Source organism: Photinus pyralis, unplaced genomic scaffold, assembly GCF_008802855.1.
Source record: "Photinus pyralis isolate 1611_PpyrPB1 unplaced genomic scaffold, Ppyr1.3 Ppyr1.4_LG7, whole genome shotgun sequence".
Classification (NCBI taxonomy): Eukaryota; Metazoa; Arthropoda; class Insecta; order Coleoptera; family Lampyridae; genus Photinus; species Photinus pyralis.
In genome coordinates, this window is record NW_022170738.1 from 37,344,465 (window position 1) to 37,368,504 (window position 24,040).

At 36.8% G+C, this 24,040-nt stretch overlaps 1 protein-coding gene across 4 annotated transcripts in view; it reads left to right on the plus strand.

Moving 5' to 3' along the window:
* LOC116175901 (ecdysone receptor) overlaps positions 1–23,578 on the plus strand; it is a 92,223-nt gene extending 68,645 nt beyond the window's left edge. For all 4 annotated transcript variants that reach the window (XM_031494264.1, XM_031494265.1, XM_031494266.1 and 1 more), the window contains 6 exons: positions 11,309–11,479; positions 11,532–11,791; positions 16,763–16,900; positions 16,952–17,104; positions 17,162–17,384; positions 20,678–23,578. In XM_031494264.1, the coding sequence (XP_031350124.1) occupies positions 11,309–11,479; positions 11,532–11,791; positions 16,763–16,900; positions 16,952–17,104; positions 17,162–17,384; positions 20,678–20,928 (1,196 nt within the window). In that variant the 3' untranslated portion in view covers positions 20,929–23,578. The remainder of the gene's footprint in view (positions 1–11,308; positions 11,480–11,531; positions 11,792–16,762; positions 16,901–16,951; positions 17,105–17,161; positions 17,385–20,677) is intronic.
* Positions 23,579–24,040: the final 462 nt, after the last annotated feature.

The following is a 24,040-nucleotide window of genomic DNA, read 5'->3' on the forward strand; positions in this document are numbered from 1 at the left end:
ATTCCCCACAAAGGAGTGACGTGTGATTTATTGTTTGTCTGTAACGCTATGCACAAATGGTCATGCCCTAAGTAAGAAAGATCGCGCAAATGATTCATTATTTTTCGGGTCGAAAACGTGAATGAGCGCTTTTGAATTGCAAAGCTGTCGAAATTGTGAGGATTTTAGATCCATAGAAATCAATTCTTCCATATAACACCGCTTCAGTTTTTGACGTCGCATATAAATTAATAAGTGATGTAAAGTGTTGTGTAACTGTTATTAATGGCTTTTACTTTTAAATTGTATTGTTTATAAGGTCGGCAGACGGATAAAAAAATCCATTCCCATGGTTTTAATGAGACAGGTCACTGGAAAACATCTGTGGTATATAATACATACGTTAGTGTTCTTCTTTGACGTTTCACATTTACCTCTCGTACCAGCCATTTGGGAGCTTAAAATGAATACAAGTTTTAGTATTGATTGCAAAATGTGCGCTCTATTCTCTTTTTTTTTCGCTGGACATATCTTTCAAAAGTGTCTATTGGATGGATACCAACAATTTCGCGTATTTAGCTAACTCCAATGCCCCATTTGAATCAATTTCTTGGAATTAGGTACCCCAACATCGCATTTGAATCGCAGTATTATATAAAGGCCGTATTGGACGATGTAATTTTCTGCAGGAGCAGTTATTGCAGCAGGAAATTGCACGAAATACTAAAAAGGCGTATTGCTGCAATTTTGCGACTGGCAACTTGCGCTATTTTTGAAGCATTTTTTGCATTTTACCGACTTTATGTTTAAGGAACTACTCTACTTAATCTACTGTCCTATATTTATTGCATTACAATGACAAATTTACGAAATTATGCGTGCAGATAAAGCGCATTTTTTTAAAAAACTGAAATAGCTTAGTAAATGGTTGGGAACAAGGTAGTAGCAATGCTATATTAATTTATCGATCTATACTTTATAGAGAAATTGCCCTTGATAGTACAATCACTCTTTGTGAGTACTCTCCTCCGCTAATCTGTTCTTGAGATAAGGAATTGTATCCGATCACGATAAGGGATCGAGGAGAACTATGATTGGTGGAAATTAAGTCCTTTCCTTGAATTTTGAGGGCTGCTGATAACTTTTAGAATCGGTAGAGCTTTATTTGAAGCGACAGACTTTGGCGACTGATAAATTTGCAAACTTTTTTTAACCTTTTTACCACCTGTAGATACGTTAGTAATGGAAGGTATTGCATTGAGTTAAAAAATGACCTCCAATAAAAAATTACGGAAATACACGTTTTGAAGTATCAGGAATCCTAATCAAACAAAATCTCGATGATGTCGGTCGGTCTGTCATTTCCGACTAAACGGCTGAACTGATTGGAACCAAATTTGGAACACATATTTGCATGCGCAGTGTATCAAACTAACAAAAAACTGTCAATTTGGGACGGTTTCCATATTATGGCTAAACTATTGCATCGAATGGAACCAAATTTGGTACATTGCTCTTTACTTTACTTTACTTTACTAAGAACTAAAATACAATATCTAGTTTCAATCGTGCGGGTGATATTTGTGCTACAACTGCAATTTTTTTTAAATAGCAATGAGACAATCGTGTATCATTCTAGATGCGCAATAGATTAAAACTAGTGTATGGTGTAGGTGGCGAATCGAAGACGAAATATTGAATAGTTAAAAGCGAGGTTAAAAATTAGTTTTCGAAAAAAACATTTGGGCACACCCATTGTGGATTCGCGGAGGCATCATTTACAGTAAAATTCGTTACTAAACTTTTCGCCCCATGGCGCAATTCCTAAAATTGTTAATTGTATTCCAGAGTCAGAATAATAGATTCGTAGTATTTTGAGCACATTTCCCAACTCCTGTTGGAAGGCGGGTATTATGACCACTTTGTCCGCCCAACTATTTACAGAGATATTTTTTGAAATTTTAACCACAGATGTTTCTAGTAAAGACAAGCATATCGCATATTGTAAAAATTAGACGTGCGCAAGCGCAAACTGCACAATGTCTACGTTCTTTTTATGGAGATATTTTTTGAAATTTTAACAACAGATGCTTGTAATAAAGACAAGCATAATATGGCGTATTGTAAAATCGCACAATGCGCAATGTCATCTTTCTGATTTATAGATATTTTTTGAATTTTTAACCACAGATTCTTCTAGTAAAGACAGGCAAATCGCATATTTGAAGTCAGATGCGTCCATTTATGTTTGAGCGATTTTAAAAGAATTTGTACCGATTATTAATCACGGGTCAACTTCTTTGCCTTCTTCAGTCCCATAATTTGTGCTTCTTAATGGGGGAAAGAAAGACTGGAGAATCTCCTTTGAAGACTCCATTAAGGTACAACCCCCCCCCCCCCCACATAAAACAAAATCTAAAAATTTTTGTTTTTAAATTTTTTTTAAACTAATTCTGGAAGGGAGCGGTAAGCTTTTCGCTCGTAACTTTGGGTTTTATGACGTAATCAAGTTCGAAGCTTCCGCTACACGGGAATAGTTACGGGAAAAGTGTTGTATCTCTCACTACTTGTCCAATTCTTATCATCTTAAAGTGTGTCCACATTTGCAACAGGGCCGCGCCGCAATCCTCAAAATTGGGGAATTGAAGGAATTGAAGAAATTTCTTTTTCATGACAAATATGCACAACATGGGGGATATTAGTTTTGAGGGAATCTATTTTAAGTATGTTACCAGCAGTGTGCACCACTGTTCTGAAAAATTAATTAAAAGTAACTGGACTAGGGGGCGATGTTTCAGAAAAGGTTGGGAATCTATGTGCTAGAGCTTCTTCAAGAACCTTGCTCATCTTTAATGTAAAAGCGCTGTCATTTCCGGGTTTCGACGAAGAAGCTTTAAAACGGCGGATAAAACTTTACCAAACAATACCTGTGGTACTCCAGTTTAACGTCTCCTGATGTTTTTTTTATTATCGTTTCAAAGAGTCTAAGATGAGAAGAGATATGGCACTATTTCCGTGTAATGGAAGCTTCGAGCTTGATGACGCCATAAAACCGGAGACAATTAGGGTAATGTACCCAAACAACCATTCTTGATGGGACCAAACTCATAGCAAGTAACTCACAACGATTGGGCACTGGGTATTGTTCTGTACTATCAGAAGTCAATAATAGTATGTTAACCAATGAATATTTATTAATTTGGGGAAGTAATTAAACGAAAAATTAGAGCTTTAACGTTACAGAAAACCGCACTGGCTAAAGACGAAAACATTAAAATTTAAACATTTAAAAAATACATAGGAGGTACATGTGCCATCTGTATTTGCAGTGGGTAAGCATATAATAACTCTGTAAAAATAAATAAAGACATTTCAAATAGAAATCTGTATAAATATTGGTATTAGATCGATATAGTTTAGCAGGTAATACAGATTTCTACTTGAAAATCCCCTTTTTCAAATGATCTGTAATCAAGAATCCTATTCACACCTGGGTTTTTGGATTTAGTCGCTTTAGTATAAGTGTTAGTAGATGTCACGAGCGACACTATATTTTTCGATATGAATAAGATGATTACTTATTCAATGGTTTATATCTTCTAATTATGACCATTTCTTTCGATTTGATTGATTCCACATTCTTGATAGTAAACTAATAAATATCACAAAAGCACATAGTTTAAAATAAGCTTAAAGAACTCTTGAAATCGTGATGGGGTAAAGTCTGGTTGAAGTGCTTTTAAAATTTACTTTTGCCATGATTTGCTTTTGAAAAATGGTACAGAGAATACTCTTCGCAATCCAGCATATTTTCATGCATGGCTATCTAGATGTTTCGCAATAGTTTTTTAAATATTTCTTTTGGTGTCGATGGATCTTTTATTAATGACCAGAAAATCTGTGTCAAATAAAAAAAAAAGCCCTTCGTAATAAAATGTATTCAAATATAGTCGACGATGACTGTGGTATATTTTGTCCTCTATTGTAATACGAATATACCGGGTGGTGCACGGTAAGTAAGAACATAGGGATTTAACATGGGAAATTAGTTTTATGCAATATCCTGCCCTCCTGTACATTTTATAGAAAAAAACTGTATTAAAGTTGTACAGAATTAAAAGGTGCCTACAAAACTGTAAATTTAACATTTCTGTTATTAGTAGCAATTCATAAAACAAAAGCCATGGCTATTGCTACTAATAATAGAAAATTTATTTTTAAATTTGCAGTTTTGTATGCACCTTTTAATCCTGAAAAACTTTAAACTTTACAGTTTTTTCTGTAAAATGTACAGGAAGGCAGGATATTGCATAAAACTAATTCCCCATTGTTAAATCACTATGTTTCTACTTACCGTGCACCACCCGGTATATATCGACAACTGCAATTATTAAGCGGTCACTTTATCAAAAACTTTAAAAAGTCTGAACGTCCAACGGTTTCTTCGCGCGATAACTCAAAAACGCGTTCGCCTATGAACGTAAAGATCAAATATTTGGCACCCAGATAAGCCATGACCTAATTTACAACACCATTTTTTAAAATTTCTATCAACTACACAGTCTTTTATTTGAATTAAAAAATAAAAAGCTGAAATGATAAAATATACCCCGGGTTTCAAGATCTGAAATCAACAGACGGAATTAGTTGTTTTATGAAAAATAAGCTCACAACCCATCCTTAGGGTCTTACTACGAAGCAGCACTTTGCGTGTAGGTCGAGTTAAGCCGGCCATTAGCAAAAAGTTCCGTCCCCAATTTCTGAATTGTGCAAAAACGCAGGTGTAAGAGGAACACGGTGGACTTACGTGCTCAAATACAAGACTAAAATAATACAAAGATTGTTTGTGTAAATATTAGTATACGAGTACAACTCTTTGTAGCCAGCCATCCCCAAATAATCGTCATTGCAACCATTAGGAACTAATTACCTATGATGAAGAACTGATCTAGGAACGTAGGTTTTGATACCCTGAGATTTTACACATGTATACTAGATTAGAAGAATCTGCTCTACCTTGGTAAGAGCTACCTATGCCCTTTTTTTTAAGAAACCGCAAGAAAACTCCATTAAGGTAGTAGATTGCTGGATCTCATTTTAGATTTGATAGACTGGCCCCAATAAAAAAAGATCGAAACTTGAAGATCGACTACTTTACAGGTATATTAGAATCAAAAAGGTACTGTCTTAAAAAGAGGCTCCGTGTTATGTTAATTTAAGTTTGTCTGCATTTGAATAATGCCTTTTAAGAGAGCAGAGAATATAAGGATTTTGTGTGGGCAGCAATTTATGTGGGAAATAAATACCTACATCAATCATACATGGGTCGTTCTGCTCTATATGCGCGGCGTTGTGGCAATATTTATATTTGAGTACAGGTACCTAAAATTATATGGTTCAATATTCCTAAGAATTTAGGTGTGTATATTTAAAGGTCATTTTCTCCCCACTTGTGTTTGAACGTCGATTAATACAGAAAAATCTCACATAATTACTGTTCATTAATGAAAAAAAAAGAAGAATAGCGAGATGATTAATATGGGATTTAATTATGTGCGTGGCCTTCAACCTGAACCTACCATCAACCTGAACGTTGTTTACAATCATTCCATGTAGCCAAGCACGAAGTTTTGCTACATTTCATTTACTCCAATGACAAATCAAAAAATCTTTTCTCAAAAGTTAATTGCGAAAAATTTAATTGTGCCTTTTCAAAGTCGCCGAAAATAATTACTTCATTTTCGACGAGCTATACCTACTCTTGTCCATTTTTACGTCTCCTCAAGGTGAAGATTTTTAACAAAACAACTTATTAATTCAGTGCATTTGGCCCAAACTCTCTTCCTTTCCATCGAGTCGTTTTTTAGGATCATGGCAACGCTGCCATTGAACGTTTGCAACAAAAACACTGGAAGTAATAATAATTCGACATAAAACTCGTCCTTGGTTATAAAAATACAGAAGCAGAATAACTCGACATACTTGACATTGACTTGTAATTGAATGTTTCAACATCACGAATCGTAAAGTCCTAATGGTAATAAATACCTCTTTCCATATTATTACAAATGTCATTGTTGTAATCCAGAAACCGCGAACGTCTCGATATTAGTTTCGTTACAGGCCAAATGGTAATAAATGTGGCCGATTTCGAGCCGTCGCCATATTAGGAAATGGTGATCGTAATGTGCATGATGGACAAGCCATGTATAAATCAACCAGATATATTGTTGCTCATCTATAAACTTATCGTTGTAGGCGTTACCCACATAATGCCAAAGGTACAATAAACATAAAACCATCTGACCTCGCCTCGGTACATAAATTATGTAGAAAAACAACGAGCAAAACTGATATTTTACTGGTTTCAAATTGAAGATCGATTTACGTCACGTATTTGTGCATGTATTCAAAGGGCAACGAGGCGCCGTCACAGAGATTTTGATTGCACTTTGTCGATGGAGAAATCTTTGGATCTTTGACCTCAAATAGTTTAGGGATTCTGGAAAAAATTCGCATTCTGTATAGGAATTACCGTGTTTTACAGTTCCAAGCAGTTGCATTTTATGAAATTTGCTCTGCTTCCATCACTGACCATATTGGATATGCAGTATGGTTTTATTAAGAATCAGTAACCAAATTTAATCAATTTTATATGTGAAGGAGAACGACATATGCAACAATGTAAAGCGCCGATCTCGTATAACTTGTATTACACATCGCTGGTTTGGTCCGTCCGTCTGTTCCTCGTCGAGAACGAACGAATGAAAAAGAGACGGCGATGTCAAACCTTTCCCAATCGATATTTAAGTATGAGTTCACGCATTAGGGGTATTGAATATGACCCAGTACTGAAAATCGTACGCGATTTTTGGTATCTTGTTGTTTATATTATTTCCAATAAATAAGACTAATCTCGGAATGTTTAACATTGAAACTAATTGCAGCTAATTTGAAACTAATATTGAAAACTCTAATTTAATAAAAATTTTCATTAATAAAAACTTATAATGAAAAAACACAATGTCGCTTTCGAGATTTTTAAGCTAAGCTTCAAATTCAAATTTCAAGTTATCATGAAACCGCACGTCGATTCGTATAAATTAAGCCTTTCATAGTATCTTTTCAGTGGTGGTTCAGTACCACTTTTTCCTAAATACAATTTTTAATTTTTTGCGAAGGGTGCTTTGGAAAAACAAAATGTTCTTTTGCCATGCTGGGGCCATGCTGCATAAAAACTTAGGCGAATATGGTTCGTTTAAAAAATGTAGACCTCAATATGGCGATAGGCAGGAAATTTTGCAAGCGGTACAAATTTTAGACCATTACAAATACTAAAATATTCATCTTTTAATTCTTAATTAAGTGCAAGACAATCCATCTGTCTGTCTCCTCAAGTTCCAGTGCAGCTGAATTTGCCGTTACATCCAGTTGTTTGGAGAACTCTTCAAAAATACAAATATAGGCCTTGGACAATTCATATTTTTCAAACGCTTCATTTAGGAGATCATGAACGACGGGCAGCTTTTTGTAAATAATCAGATTCAGGAAAGCCCAAATTTCCTTAATAATGTCATATGGTTTTATAGCCTTAATGTGTGGATCTGTTTAGGCGCAACAATAATTGGTTCTTACATCTACGAAAAAACTCTAAATACTGATCGGTACCTCCATTTCCTGAGGCCATTTCTAACCGATTTTATTGACTCTTCATCGTTTGAACGCAATATGGTTATGCACTTCCCCAACCATGTAATTGTTGGTAGTATCGCATGGTATATCACGTTTTTTTATGGAATCAATGACTATGTATGTGATTATCATTGCAAAAAAAGAAATTAACGCTGTAACAGGAAAATTATTATACTATATGCGATCAAAAATGAGTTGCTGTCTAGTTACCTTTGGAATATTTGTTTACATGGGAAATCGTACTTAACTTGCACTTTCAAAGGCGACTCGACAGCAACTCATTTTTGATCGCCCGTTAGTTTAAATTGATGATGTTTTTACTGTAGCGAATATTTCAAAAATCTCGATAGATATCGAGGCGCCGTGAAAGATTAGTCCTCGGCGGATGTGACGCAATCTTTCCCGGGAAATGTGAGGTGTTTTTGTTCTAGATCATTCGAGAGCGTTTGTAAAAGGCCGACATTTCCTATACGAGCAGATCGAATTGCGATTCACTTACTTCCAATTTTAACGCCAAAGTATGAAATAGTTCGCGCTGTTTTACGTGAGTGATTAATAATATTTTAACTGGTATAAATCAATGTTTCAAAATTGTTATACATTTATTGTTTAGGTATTAATTGCAAATACATAATTAAATTTACGTTACTTATAATATATTAATGACACCGAAAGAAATGCAACAAAATAGTGTGACATTATCCAGTTAGCCCATACATTCTTTCAAAAAAGCAACCAAATAAGCAGTTACACTCTAACCTTTCTTTTTTTCCAATTTCCAATATTCTTTCTTCTTATTTCTCTACTTCGTCCTTACATGTATAATTTTCATTTAGCAAAAACAAAAAAAAACATCAGGACAAACTGCAATTTTCCTCACTTAATTTTTTTTTGTTATTTATTTTATTATCCCTCTCTTGTTCTGGACCCTCAACAGGCTTGCGCCCAATTACAGAGTGACCCGCATAATTCTTAATCGATTTTCTATCTCTGCTAGCTTCTAATATCCTTATATTAAACATAGTAGGGAACTTGCTCTATAGTTATATCAGTCTTCTACTTGGAAAAGCAAGTAAATCTTGGAACTATACGTGTCTTAGGGAAAAACTTCAACCAAACTACTCCAGTTAGAATGATCGAACTTAAAACAATTACAAATATTACATCTACTGTTATTATAGCAACGCTTCAAAAATTCGAAATGTTAAGAGCTATCAAATACAGCGGAGTGCAAAAAGTAGCGGGTAGCGACTTGCGGTTTTCCATTTTCAGACTTAAGAAAATGAATTCGTAATTTTTTGCTCAACAATAACACTTTAACACTACTTGTAAATAGTTGAATACTTGAACATTACCATTCACCACTCATGTGTATCAGTATCTCATTATCACAGTGGCTTTTAGTTTCTTGGGCTCTTGTCCGAAATCGTTTCAGTAATATTTATGAGGTTCCTGTGCATTGCGTGAAGTTCTTTTGAATGATTCCAAGTATCACCCTACAGACCAACGTGTAAGGGATGATCATACTCGGTAAAACGGATTTAAAAGCTTCTTTAAAAATTCTGCCTAGATTTATGTGTGGTAGAAGGAGGGAAGAATTAAAGTGGGTGCAACCCAAACGCCTTTTCTTTCAATTTGGAAATTGTTGTCCATAAACCCAAAATCGGGGGGTTTAGCAACGCACGGACCGTCAGAATCAACCTCCAAATATGGTCAAAACAACATGGCGTTGCGTAGTTCAGGTAACGGCGTGAATGAGAATGAAAGTCTTTCTTCAGCATGGAAAAATTAACGTGGTGCATCACTTGAATGTAGCGACTCGCTGTCTAATTTCTCATATTTCACTTTCATTTTTGTACCAGTGGGTTGTGGCACCGATGCTCCAGCTCGACGGGTTTAATCATATGGTGCAATGTTGTTGTTATCAGGGTACGTAATAAAAATGCTCATTACCATCGCCATAATGCCTCACTGACATCATTTTTACAATTTCTGTTTTTAAAAAAGGGCACTGGGCATGGATAATTACCGAACACAAATAGATATGAGACCATTATATTTCATTCAGTACCCATTTCGCTTAAAGGTTTGGATTTCATACTACAAATGAAGAATTTGGTGACCACATTATCAGGTTGCAGTTTTCGTTTTTGTCAAAATATTCTACTCTGCCGGTTTACCTTTGATCACTTTTCCAATATTGTGAAAGTTACATTTGATTTTGTTTAAATAAAATTTCGTTTCGTCATAAATTAGCCGAAAGCAGTATAGGTACACACTACACAGCATCTAAACGTAGATAATCACAATGTTTCCACGCCCCAAGTGTGAAAACGTGATTTTGAGTAGGTTACCTTTGGTTTTTTTGCAATTCCAATTTAGCTCGAAAGGTTCTTGAAGGCTGGCACAGTTTGGAGCACCTGACCCTTATATCGGCCAGTTCGGACTTTCCAACATCCGTCATTTGTGATTGTGCGGGTTTGGTTTGTGCCCAAATTTGGTAGAACATGTGTTCCCCGGTGTGAAGAGTAATTATACAATTAACGGTAAAGCGAATGAAGTTTTATGGTAATTAGAGGGTTTGCATAATATTAAACGACGTGGAGCAAGTGCATTCGGCGGCTACGGTCAGGTCGTCCGAATGTCTAGAAAAGTGTCGCGCGTACAGCTTCCGCCATAAATTTCGATTTTCATCGGGCCGAAAGTAGGTAAACGCGATAATTTATCGAAAAATCCGACACGCCCGGCGAATCGTGTGGGCGTCGCTGACATCATCTCACGATCATCATCATCATCATCGCCACTATGTATGCAGATGTAGATCAATGTGTTGTTGGCCTCCCTAAGTACGATCGTACTCGTTTCGTAAGTGACTGGAAAAAGTTTATGCTTAGATGATGTTGTTTGGTCGAGTAGTAGAATGACCAGGGGCAGTGCGCGACCTTGACTCTTGTATGTGCTAGCCTGAGATTTCTCGGCTGGCAAGAAATTGTTGTTGCAATCCCGCCACAATGATTCTCCTTCTCTTACTCGCTCATTTTTGACTTCTCACGCACTTAATAGTAGTTGTGCTGAAAAATTATACATTCTACATTGGACTTGTAGCACGTTCAAGGACAATAATTGTTCGCCTTTTTTACTTGTGTAACAACCATACAAGGCGCACCAAATTGCTTGTATATAGATTAGCGTCATTATAATCCGCGAGCACTAATTGACGTCGCTGTTACGTCACCAATTCAAAAAGAACTCAGTATGGGCAAATCGACTATAAAACGAAAAAAAGAGGGACGTAATTGCTCGAGGAAGTATTATTAATTCAAGCAAGCCATCACTAACTACTATTGTCTTCACGTACTATAGGTGTAGCGTACGTCATTTCCTGACTCGGCGACCATTATTTACGGGGGACCAAATACAGTAATGGAAAATTATAGCATTATCCCTTTATGAAATTAACTATTAAAATATTTATGATATTTAGTAAATTCCGGATGTGACCATTGACTCGGTTATCAAGGTCTAAATAGGTCATGATTCAATAAACAACAATGTGAGCAAACATTCATTATGAACGCACGAATAACGCTATTTTCATGAAATTTACACCTACATCGAGATTCTCGTTTTGTTCCAGGTCGCGAAGATCTCTCACCCCCAAGTAGCCTGAACGGATATAGCGTGGACAGCTGCGATGCGAAAAAGAAGAAAGGCCCAACACCACGGCAGCAAGAAGAACTCTGTCTTGTGTGCGGGGATAGGGCATCCGGATACCATTACAACGCTCTTACGTGCGAAGGATGCAAAGGTATAATTTGGACGAACCGTGCGACCGTTTTACCATTGTCCTTTTTTTTCAGGTTTCTTTAGGCGAAGTATAACGAAAAACGCGGTGTACCAGTGCAAGTATGGCAACAATTGTGAAATAGACATGTACATGAGGAGGAAATGCCAGGAATGTCGACTGAAAAAGTGCCTAAGTGTTGGTATGAGACCGGAATGCGTGGTTCCAGAAGTACAGTGCGCCGTCAAAAGAAAAGAGAAGAAAGCACAAAAGGAAAAGGATAAACCGAACAGTACTACAAATGGATCTCCTGATATAATCAAAATTGAACCAGAGGTAGGTTTCACTCCATCCCGTTAACATTCTGGGTGAAAAGTATTCGTACTCAAAAGTACCATAATTTGGACATTTCCTCTCATTACTTGCCATGCTGGTGATGAACGCGTCTCGAACTAGATGGCGGATGTTGTTGTTGAACGAGTTTACAATGACGAAGGACATATAAAAATGATTTTTATTACAATTTACATTGTTGGACAGTCTTTCCCATTTCATTTGGTGTTTTCTTGAACCATTTCTAGAGTCTCCGCTCCCATAGTCACACGGATCCAAATCGGGAGAGTACTGTGGATGTTGCAGCACAGGAACTTTGTTTTTGGCTACAGCAGGGTTCGCAAATGGTCTCTTTTTTAGACATTGGTCTCTTTTCTCAATGCTGGTCTCTAAAAGTCTCTATTTTTCATATTTGGTCTCTAAAGTCTCTAAATTTTGCATGTTAAAAAAGTATAATTCCTAACTGATAAACCGCAGAAATTTTACTGTACATTTTTAGCGCATTTTTTAAGAATTAAAAAAAAAGCGTTTTGTCCGTCCGGACCCACTTCTGCCGTTTCGAACTACTTCTAGGAGAATGGTCCTAGAGTCCTTGAAGGTGTGCCAGACGGCCACCAAATTCTCTGTCTAAAAGGGGGGCCCCCCCACGAATTATTTCCTGAGATACTGTTTTTGAAAGTACAATGTGCATAACTTTTACATACGACAACCAATTGGTCTCAACGAAAGGAACCGTGTTCTACCAACTATACTGCCCTTCTTCTGTCCTCTTATCAAAGTACGGGGAGGAGGGGCAGGGGGGGGTGGAATTAGTTTTGTCCTTCATGGTACTCTAATGAAAGGTCTCAACGAAAGGAATTAATTTCTACCAACCATAGCCCTCCTCCTCGACCTCTTATCGCGATCGGGTATATTCCCTTATACCTCGAGAACGGATTGTCGGAAGAGGGTACTCACAAAGGGCGATTGGGACGTCTGCAAGAAATATATCCATTGGTGATGTAAAAAAAATATTTGGGTGAAAAAAAATGCGTTTTATCCGCACAAGAGTTGTGCACAATTTATGTTTAGATATATTGCCGTTTATGTATCTCATCTACAAAATAAATATTTTTTGCTTAATTTGTATGGAAATTGGTTCTCAAAGGTCTCTAATGGTCTCTATTTTTAAATATGTAATTAGAGACCAAGTCTCTATTTTTTTGCTAAAATCAGTTGCGAACCCTGCTACAGGAATCAACCGTCTTGTTGCCAGACTTCGTCTGAACTCTTTCAGGTTTTCAGAATTTCCAAATCGCACCAATGATTAACAGTTTGGTCCTCCGCCCAACTTTTTTTATCCGGGGCGAAGGAGTCTTCCAGTGCCGTTTCAGAGTCATATTGAAAAATCGGTGCCTCGCCATAATTTTTAGGAAATCTGGTTGACCCGAGATGGTTTCCAAAATGTTAGTGAACATCGTTTTTCACGTCTCTTGTTGCTCATCACTCGTTGGCGCTATTTCTGCGTACATTTTTTTGAAGTTCGGACCTTCAATTAAAATTTTAGCAACACACCTAATACTCAAGAAGATCACCAATTTTTGTAACAGTTTCGTCTGTGCGCGATGTGGGAGGACTTGTACTCGATCGCAACTTCTCGAACGTCTCTAATTCTGTTGTGACTCTCACACATTCCGGCGCGAACAACCCTAAACTGGCTCCTTTTCCGTTCTTCTGAGAACAAAGGTGGATTTGCGGTTGCATTTTTATCACAACAAACCGCGTGGTCTAGAAACGTAAAATTTGGTATATGTACAGGGTGGTTCAAGTACAGTGTTGGTAAAATGGGGCAAATTTCCCCCTTTTTGTGACTAACAAAACGCATTTCACGCAATTCAAATTTTTGAAAAATCTTCTCCGAAAAACCGTAAATGTCAAATTTCCCTTTCATTTTCCTTAGCTTAAACAATCGGAGATAGACGGCTCCCGTTTGCACCTTTTATGGGCACTTTTTCTCAGAGAATTTGAATCGGTTATCAGAATTTCCATACCACGCTAGATGTAGACGCTACAGGCTACTACTTTCTTCCTTCTTGTGGACGCCATATTGAATTTTTATGGAGTGAGATAAAGAACAAAAAAAAATTCGTTTGAATGCATCGCCATCATGTTGATTTGGCAAGTATGCCCATAACAGGGACTAAGGAGAACCGTTTAAGCTAGGGAAAATGGCATGACATTTTCAGTTTTTCGGTGATATCTCAGTTATTTTCAAAGTTTTTTCCAATAATTTTGTAGTCACCAAAAGGGGCAACCTTGCCCGCCATTTAATCTACATTGTATCTCTCACCGTTGCGGAGATCCCAATGGTGAGCCATCAAGTAAAACCAGTCTGTACATACCACAAGAAAAAAGAAGAAAAATTTACTGAATCAACTTTCTTATTTGTGGGTCGATTATTTTGAAATTTTTGCAATAAAAGCAAACTCAGTACTTCAAATGCGAATAAATCAAAAGTGGAGTACCGGAAGGGGGTACTCTCAAAGGAAAAATGATAGATGTCGACGAGACGCATCCGTAGGTGGGATCAAAACTTCAAATGTGAATTTCTCAAAAACGAATTGTCGGAAAAGGGTACTTACAAAGCGAAAATGATATATTTCGACGAAGCGCATGCATTGGGGGGTTAAAAATTCAAATGTGGATATCTCTAAAACAGAGAGTCATAGTAGGGTACTTACAAATGATACCTACATGTTTGATACTAGGTTTAGTTGTCTCGTAGTTATTATAATTGTGTCCTGTAAAAATGAGAAAGTTAGTGAGTTCAGGAAATCCTTTCTTAGTGCTCCCCTACAATCCCCACCGCATGCCGAATTTTCTACACCCAGTAGTTTCAGCTGTGCGTTATCTGCCAGTATAATGAAAGAGTTTAATATACTACTGACTTGATTTTCAACGTTAAGTATCCCCTCATTGTTTTTGGTGTTTATACACAAATAATATCTACATGATGTTGTTTACACAAGACTTCCCCTCCTTAAATTGAATACAAAATCAAAATTAGATCACTCCCCTTTCAATACAAAACAAAACCATTGGAATTATGGTTCAATTTACTAACTGAACTTCCTTAAATACGCCGGGATTTGCCTTCAACTGTCGGACACGATTGTCTAAAAACAATTCCCTAGTCAAATTGAGACATTCCGTAAAACCTCATCCTCCATACCATAAATTGTTCCCTATCCTTTATCAATTCCTGTGTTAACTCTGCCTCTCACTCATCTAATTTAACTCAATGTGTCTTTAAAAAAACTTTCATTAATAAAATGTTCATTTCGTACCACCCCAATTCATTAATAAAATAAATCGCTATGTACAAAATTTTCTCCTCTTCTACATTTATTATTAACCTATCTCATTTTAGAATTTGTTCTTTCTCTTCTATATAATGTACGCTTTCTTCCTCGACCATTGGTTCATCCCCATTATTAGTAAACGACATTTAATTGTTTTCTTGACTCGTATCTTCTACGCTATCTATCTATCTATCAGTTTTCCTAATTCGTAAGGTAAATACCGGAGTAGTATAGACCATCTTAAGACCTTCTGCAGAGGCACCTCTAAATAGCATTATGCGGGTCACTCTGTAATTGGGCGCATGCCTGTTGAGGGCCCAAAACAAGAGAGGGCTAATAATAATAATAATAATCTTAATAATCTTGGTGTCAGTCCCATCAGAATTTGTTGTATCCTCAGTGCTCTCCCTCCATCTCTTCCTCTGTCTCTTTTTAGATTGTGCTCTCATTTTGTTCTTCATATCCATTTTCCGTTGCTAGCTACATTTTCATCTATTGTTTTCCCTTTTACCTTTTTATTCTCGTCTTACCTCGTTAGGTTCGTCTTTAGTGTCTTCTAAATTACTATCTTTGATTTCACCCCTTTGTTTTTCCATCTCCTCGTCACCTTCAACTCCGCAATATTTCCATCCATTTTTTCCATTTGCGCATTCATTTTTAAAATTCATCATCTTAATTATTTTAGCTGTCCTTTTTATTGCGTTTAGGATCTCAGCGACCAATTCTTCACATCCTCAGGGTAGACATCCCTTCCTTATTTTAAAAACTTCTTAAATTAACGTTCTTCTTTGTTATTTATGTCTTTTTATCTCGTTTGCTAACTTGAATTAAAATTATCGAAAGTTTTCTAAACGCCCTATCTTTTCGGGAGCCAAATAAATACTGCTGTATGTACCTTTATCTCCACCCGGACCCCGCTCATTGTTTTTGGCGTTTAGACCGAAATTCAAATCAAATATTTGAGTGACTTGGTGAATTGAATTACTTTTTCAAGTGAATTTACCCAGCTCGTGCTTTAGGATATGGGTAAAAAAGTTCTTGCGCTAATTGGTCTATTACCATAATATTATAGCAAATCTTATGTTAGCCACACAGCCAATTACCTGAGAACATTACCCCTATTAAGGACGCAGTGGACCGTTTCCATTTGACGCTGCCAGATAGCAGGAGTATTGGCTGCGCCATACACGGCATGAGTGGGCGAATCAGACCATGCGTTGGGGTATTGCGCGTTAAGGCGTGGCTGAATTTATCGTCAACCTCGAGATAAGTGTGACATCCAGGTGGCAGAAGAGGGTAGAGCTGCGCTTCCTGTTGAAAAGGTGCTCAATTTTTGGGATCAGGGACAATGTATGTATTGTTAGCGCCCACTCTTAGTCTTTGGGTCGATTTCCTTAGCGTCAGCTGCTCGTAGGGCTAGAGGAACGAAACATGCTCTGAAGAAGATGAGCGTGGTACTCTCTTCTCTTCAGTAACCTGGTGCGCTCTTCGTTCGTTTGGTTTAGACCTGCAGGCCTTGGCAATATGCCCTTTTTTGCTACACATCAGAGATTCAGCAAACATGGTGCTGGGATTGGTCGACTGAAGATGCTGTGTGAATCCGCCACAATTTCAAATGATCTTTTTGTTTTAGTTAATGGACACCGAGAAACCACTACTGATAAATGGCATCAAACCGATCTCTCCCGAACAAGAAGAACTCATACATCGACTTGTTTACTTCCAAAACGAATTCGAACACCCATCAGACGACGATGTGAAACGGATAATGGTAAGTTTCGATCCAATTGCCTCGCGCACCTGCGTTACGACTGCGTTTTAGAACCAACCGGTGGACGGAGAAGATCAGTGTGACATGCGGTTTAGGCATATTACTGAGATCACCATCTTAACTGTACAGTTAATTGTAGAGTTTGCGAAACGCCTACCCGGTTTCGACAAACTGCTACGAGAGGATCAAATAGCGCTTTTGAAGGTGGGTTTTGTTATTCCAATACCGGCGGTAGTTTAATTGTGCGTGTTCAATTTACAGGCGTGTTCCAGTGAAGTGATGATGTTTAGGATGGCGAGACGGTACGACGCGCAAACCGACTCCATTCTTTTCGTCAACAACCAACCGTACTCACGTGATAGTTACACATTGGCGGGAATGGGCGAAACGATCGAAGATTTGTTGCATTTCTGCCGAACTATGTACTCGATGAAAGTGGATAATGCGGAATACGCATTATTGACGGCGATCGTTATATTTTCAGGTAAGTCCGATATGGTTTTCTTCTTTCAGTTTAAAATTGGTCACCTGTCGGGTTCATTTTTATTATAGTTCCGACATGGCGAAGGCTTTCTCACCTTTCCTTTGAAGATTAATATGGAATTGAGTATACGGAACTTGTTCTGACTAGCGGATGGTGGTCTTCATCTGTAATTGTAAAAAACTAAATCGAGTCTAAAATTGGTCGTCATTTTCTAGTAGTTACATGGAGTTTTTCTGACCTTTCCCTTGAAAATTAATATGGAAATTGAGCCTATGGACCTTGTCCTAAATAGCAGATCATGTTTTTCATCTGTAATTGGAAAATCTAAATTCAGTCTATAATTTTTCTTCATTTTTGTTGTAGTTTTTACATGGAGAAGGTTTTCTGACCTTTGAGTGTACGGACCTTTGTTGATGGAATTGAAATGATTGTTGTAAATAGCGGATGATGTTTTTCATCTGTAATTGTAAAAAAATAAAGTCAGTGTGTAATTGGTCGTCATTGTGTTAAATTTTTGTTGGTAGTTTTTACATGGAGAAGTTTTTCTGACCTTCCTCCTGAATGGAAATTGAGTGTATGGTCCTTGTCCTAAATAGTGGATCATGTTTTTCATCTGTAATTGTAAAAAGCTACATTCAGTCTGCAATAGGTCGTTATTCTGTTCATTTTTCTTGTAGTTTTTGAATGGAGATGGTTTTCTGACCTTTGCCTTGAAGATTAATATGGAAATTGTTGATGTTACCTTTGGTCATGTTAAACACATTTCTTTTTATCATTAGGTAATTACAACTGTTGACCATTCAATTCGTCCAAGACTTCTTTATTAATTTAATCACAGATCTCATGAGGTTATGGGCATAGTATTGCGCGAATTTATTTTTGTTGGAACGTCGTTGTGAACGGTCATAACGGAAGTGTGTCGTGTGCGTAGTCTTAGCAAGAGAACTTAGTTACTGTCTGGATTATCTGTCATGGAAGTTTCGTCAGTTTTGATTGGAGGAACATTCCAATTTGGTTGATTAGAAGTTCTAAGTCAAAATTCAGCTGAATGTAAATGGCTGTATGGACATAGTGGAAGGTAAGGCGACGTAATCTACTGAACTGACTATAGATGCAACGCCCAAAATAAGTGGATTGTATGTTAAGGAGAAGGAAGCCTTCGAAAAACTTGAATTTGTAACTCTGAATATTATTGTCTTGGAGTTTGTTAATTCAGGGAAGACAATTGAGAATTATCTCTACTACTAGCAGGGAAATGGGGGACAAATTGCATTCGTTTATGAGTAGATCAGAGCAGAGGCTAGATCGCCTTTTCAAAATGTTACAAATGTGGTGAGTTAGGCCATTATAAGCGACACTGTAAGAATTCCAAAAAGTCTTGTCTGAAAAGAGGGCAAAAGTTGCACGTTAGTATAACTATTGGTACCTATTGCATTGAGGTAAAATATAACATAATATGATTGTTGCATAATCTGCTGTTTTTAAAATAAGTGTGTCTTAAATGGGTTCAATTCAAAAAGATTAATACATTTTTTGTATTTTTTGTTTGTTATTAGAACATTTTTAATGTTTAAAATATTGCTTTTTAAATTTTTTGAATCTTTAATTTTCTTGAATCACTTGAATCTTTTTTTAGTATATCATCCCTGGTGTGCTATAGTTCTGAAAAGAGAATTTAAATAGATTTTCGATAACTTAATAAACAAATAAGTTATAGGCTTTTATTTATACAACTTGTGTACAACTTTTGCCCATAACGCAAAAATTAAGGACTGCAGGCCAGTTTGTTTGTCAACATCGAATTTCTCTCAAAAAATACATCAAGACTGTAATCAATATAATCAAGGCCAAACTTGTTGACACCAGGATCAACTTCAGAATTCAAGACACGAAGGAAAAAGACTCATTGAAGGAAAAATGGTGGAAAACAACAGTGGAAACTCTATGGGAGATCCAAATTGAAGGTGCCAAGGAAGTTTATGTATTCAGTGTAACCTCAGAATGCTACACCATGATAGCTTATTATGAAGCTGAACTGTCAACGTACACCGAAGTCATTGAAAGTTCTCAAGCCAAAAATTGGAAAGTAGCAATAGTTGAGGGGGTAAATGCGCTCATTGAATTGCCTGACTAGTCTGTGGGTGTACCAGGTCAAGTGCAATGCGGATGGGATTGATTTCACTGAAACTTTTAGCACTACTGTGAGATGCGAATCAATACGTTCTCTGTTGAGTGTATGTGCACGTGAAGGACTCAAAAGTGATTTAATTTGACGTCAAAAGTGCTTTCCTTTATTGGAGAGTTGGATGTTGAACTCTTCATTAACCGCTCCTAGATGCTGGAATAATACGTTCCCCAATTTTTTGAGTAAGTGAAAATGGCCTGATAGTTAACAGGAATGAAAAAATTAGAGTTTGGATTCTGATCAAATTGGAATTGACTATGTGCGTTCAGATGAACAAGAAGCTGATCTGCTTACTAAATCTCTCACTAGACAGCGCCTCAAGAGCCTTCGTAGCATCATCGGAGTAAGTGAAGTGACTGTTTGTGAGTAGTGAATAGTGCTTCTATTCTGTAAAGACTTGATTTTTTAGGGGAAGTGTTGATGCAAAAATTAAATAACCAGCCCTTATAATGGTTTCGAATGTTGATGTGTTGGTATGAGAGTCATAGCAAATAGGTAACAGATATTGAAAAATGTCATATTGCCTTTTGCCATGTTAAATTACATTTGTTTTGTATCATTAATTACCACTGTTTACCATTCAATTTGTGCAAGACTGCTTTATTTATTTAACCAGAGATCTCATTAACCTTTTCCTAAGTAGGGGACGATGTTCTTCATCTGTAATGGTGAAAAACTAAATTGGTCGTCATTTTCTTCATTTTCATCACCTGCATGTTGGTCAGGGGTTATTGCATTGCGTGGTAAAAAATAATCCCCCACTCTTTTGACAGAAATAGTTTTGAAGAACCAGGAATCCGAATCAAACAAAATCTTGATGATGATGTTGGTTTGGTCTGCCCATACTCTTAATTTTGTCTAAACGGCTGAACCGATTGGACCCAAATTTGGTATATATGTTCTTAGATATAAAAGCTTTTGGGCAGAATCGCCGCATGCGCAGGTGGTATCTGTCATAGCCACAGCAAATTTTTATTTTTGTTTTTACATGTTTTCTGAATATTTGGTGAATATAACTTGTTCTGAATAAAGGGTGAACTTAATCAGTAATTTGCATCAGTAATTACAATAACCAAAACTAAACACTTTTCTTTCATTATGTTTACAGAGAGGCCGTCGTTAATCGAGGGATGGAAGGTGGAGAAAATCCAGGAGATCTATCTGGAAGCGTTGAAGGCGTACGTCGACAATAGAAGGAAACCGAAGCCGAGCACCGTTTTCGCAAAGTTACTTTCGGTTTTAACAGAGTTACGGACGCTCGGTAATCAAAATTCGGAGATGTGCTTCTCGTTAAAATTGAAAAACAAGAAACTACCGCCGTTCCTCGCCGAAATATGGGATGTGGATATGAGGACATAGTAGATGCATCTCTCAGATGTAGACCGGAAATGCCGGGTGGGTGTGATGGACGACGTGCAGTGCTTTACATATGAAACGGAGATACAGTTGTTTGCTTTCTACAAAGAAGTACCACGAGCGAGATTTTTCGTACGGTGTGTTAGCATATGCGAAGTCCGCCACCAAATTGTTGGCTGTGAAATATTGTATAATATACTTTTTTACTAACTGAATGTTGAGACGGCATCTAGAGAATGTTATTATTGAGTATAGATTTATTTAGATAATTGCGTAGAAGATAGTGCTCGACTTGAAAGATATACGTAGCTTTTATAAGCGTGTATAAATTACGCATCGTTTTATATATACTATTATACCAGGCGATTTGCTTACTTAAGATGTAAGACTGGATTGGACTGATATAAACAGAGGTGCCTTCACGACACGCATGGCTCACCAGACTGAGGGCAGGTGCAAAATAGGACAGTGGCATGATATCAAAATGTTTGTTGAAGAATTAGGAAAATTTTTAAATGATCTGTCTATAAAGTGCAATTCTTCGTGGAAGAACAAAAAATTTAGTGTTAGAAATCTGTGAGAAAATTGAATCTTTCGGGGTGCAGTAAAGTCACAAAAATTTAAAGAGGCATTGCGAAGAAACTATATACAAGGAAGCAGCCGTCCGTAGTATGTACATATTGGAAGTGACTCTGTCGGCAGTTTATCTAAGGCATGTGCACCAGTTACACTGGACATCTGTCATAGTTGCACTAAAAACTGTCCTGCCTTTACGAACTTTTTAATGTTTTAACACAGTAACTCTTGGTGTGTAGTTCTTAGCTTCTCATTTTGATACTATATAGTTTTCTTCCTGCAATAGTACTTCTGCTGCTAGATACTACATACATATATATACAAGAAAAATATACATATGTGCATTTAATATGTTCATATTTCATATTTTCATAATTCATTCGTGTAAGTAATCATATTTTCGTAAAAGAGAGAGAGATGTATTTTTGTTGGACGCAGAATTTATTATTCGCGCCATTTAATGCCTTATATCTGGGAAGCACTCAATATTTTTAACCGAGGGGTCAACCACCACACTGTTTTTAGCATAGTTACTGTTGTCAATTTTGTTTAATTTGGTGTCTTTCAAAATCCCGACAAAGGTTTGCATGCCACTGAGAAAATTAATGGATCTATGCATGTTTTTACTTAAAATGGATTGGCTGATGGGTAATGAACAATAATAGCTCTTGTACCCTCCTCTTGGTGCACAGAATTTTTAATTAATGCACCTTCTGCAGTTCGTGTTTCAAATTAGAAAATTTATACAGGGCTTCAATTGTTTTGGGTGCTGTTACTGTTGACTACCGCATCTTTGATCATTTCAAGACACGTGTTACATGTAAACAACGACTACATATATTCAGACGAAGCAGGTACAAATGAAAAATTCGTGTACAAAATTTCAGGAGCTCACAAGTGCATTAGAATGTTTTAATTACTTAAACCGGTGGACCCTTCCAAGTTCACTGCCAACAGGGGCTCTGTCTCTCTCATACATTACATGTGGTATCACCTTATCTCTCATTCAAGCGCAGGACTGTAGGTTGTTGATGGACTCCGACGTTCATTTACGATTGACAGCCTTGTAAGTGTATGTTAAACCTATGCAGCCTTAATCACGTTCGCCCCAAAAATTTGTCAAATTGTTTTCGAATCCTCGAACATGTTTTTCGTAAGCACAAATCGATGTAATAAATTCTTCTGCGAACACTGCCACGTTTGTTAGACTGCCACACATTGTCAACATTTCAACTGGTTAACGGCTGCACCGGTTGTCATTTATAATAAAACAAGAACTGCTGTTACTTGTATACACATTAAAAAAAATTCGTCGCGTTTTATTAATAAAACATTTTGTAATGAATGTTGTGTATACTTATATATACACTATAATATACCAATTAAGTTTCGGCGCTAGAATCGATCCGATTATTAGATTCTAGTGGGCAGATTGTCTAAAACGATCGAAAGCAAGTAACAGAATGCACACGCTTACTGCAACAGAAATCTTCGCATTCTCTCACTTGTTTTTCATTCTTTTACTTTAACAGACAATTAACGGTCGACTCAATTATTGCGCCCGCATAATCTACTGTTATCGATGTCGGCTGACAACTGTCTGTTAACTTAAAGGAAATTTAATTCCTTTTAAGAGTGAATTCATACTGATTTTAGATTAATGAAAAAGTGCAATATGTACAAATTCTACTAATTTACTTTTTTATATATTATTGGTTATAATTGATTATTATTAATTGATACTGTGTGTTAATTTTATACTGAGCGAGCTAGTGGCAGTATTATGTAAGTTTCGAGCCGGCACGGTTTTAACGATTCCCGTCTTGGTTCTGTACCATCTCCCATATATATTTACACAGACATGGTGATTCTATTTGAAACTATAAAGAGACGTTTCACTTTTTCTTCAGTTTTATAGAGGACTTTATTTTAATATTACTGTAACGATAGCGTCAAGTAGAATAACCATTCTTCAGACAAATTACCTGCAATTTGACCTTTAAAAATAAGAGTGTTGTAAAGCAATGAGAATGTTTCGATGAATATATTTTGTGCAGTAAACAGTAATTCGATAGTTTGTCTGTGTTTCATTTTCTTATGTTTTTAGATTCCTTTTCCATTGGCTACTTCTATCTTCTATTGATTAACTTTCACTTGGGTAGTAAATGTGTTCGCTTGCTCCCTCATATCGGTAACATGGTTGCATGGTGGGTTAACTTGCTCAACAGTTGAACCGATCATCATAAATTACGTGATTTATTCATTTACAAGTGACTTAACAATTTTATAACAGTCTTGAAATGGATTAATTTATAACAGAAATTAGTGTTTGTAACACGAGCACATTGACGTGGGAACTAACTTTAAACACAATTCGATTTGCATAGCAAACTACAATCTTTCTAAAATATTTTAGAGTGCTCCTGAAGACTTCCATATGTCGCGTCATCGGAAAGAATGCGTCACATCCGCCATAGTACGCCGCGACGTCTATCGGGATTTCTGGAATATTCGCTACAGTAAGGACTAGATCAAGGTT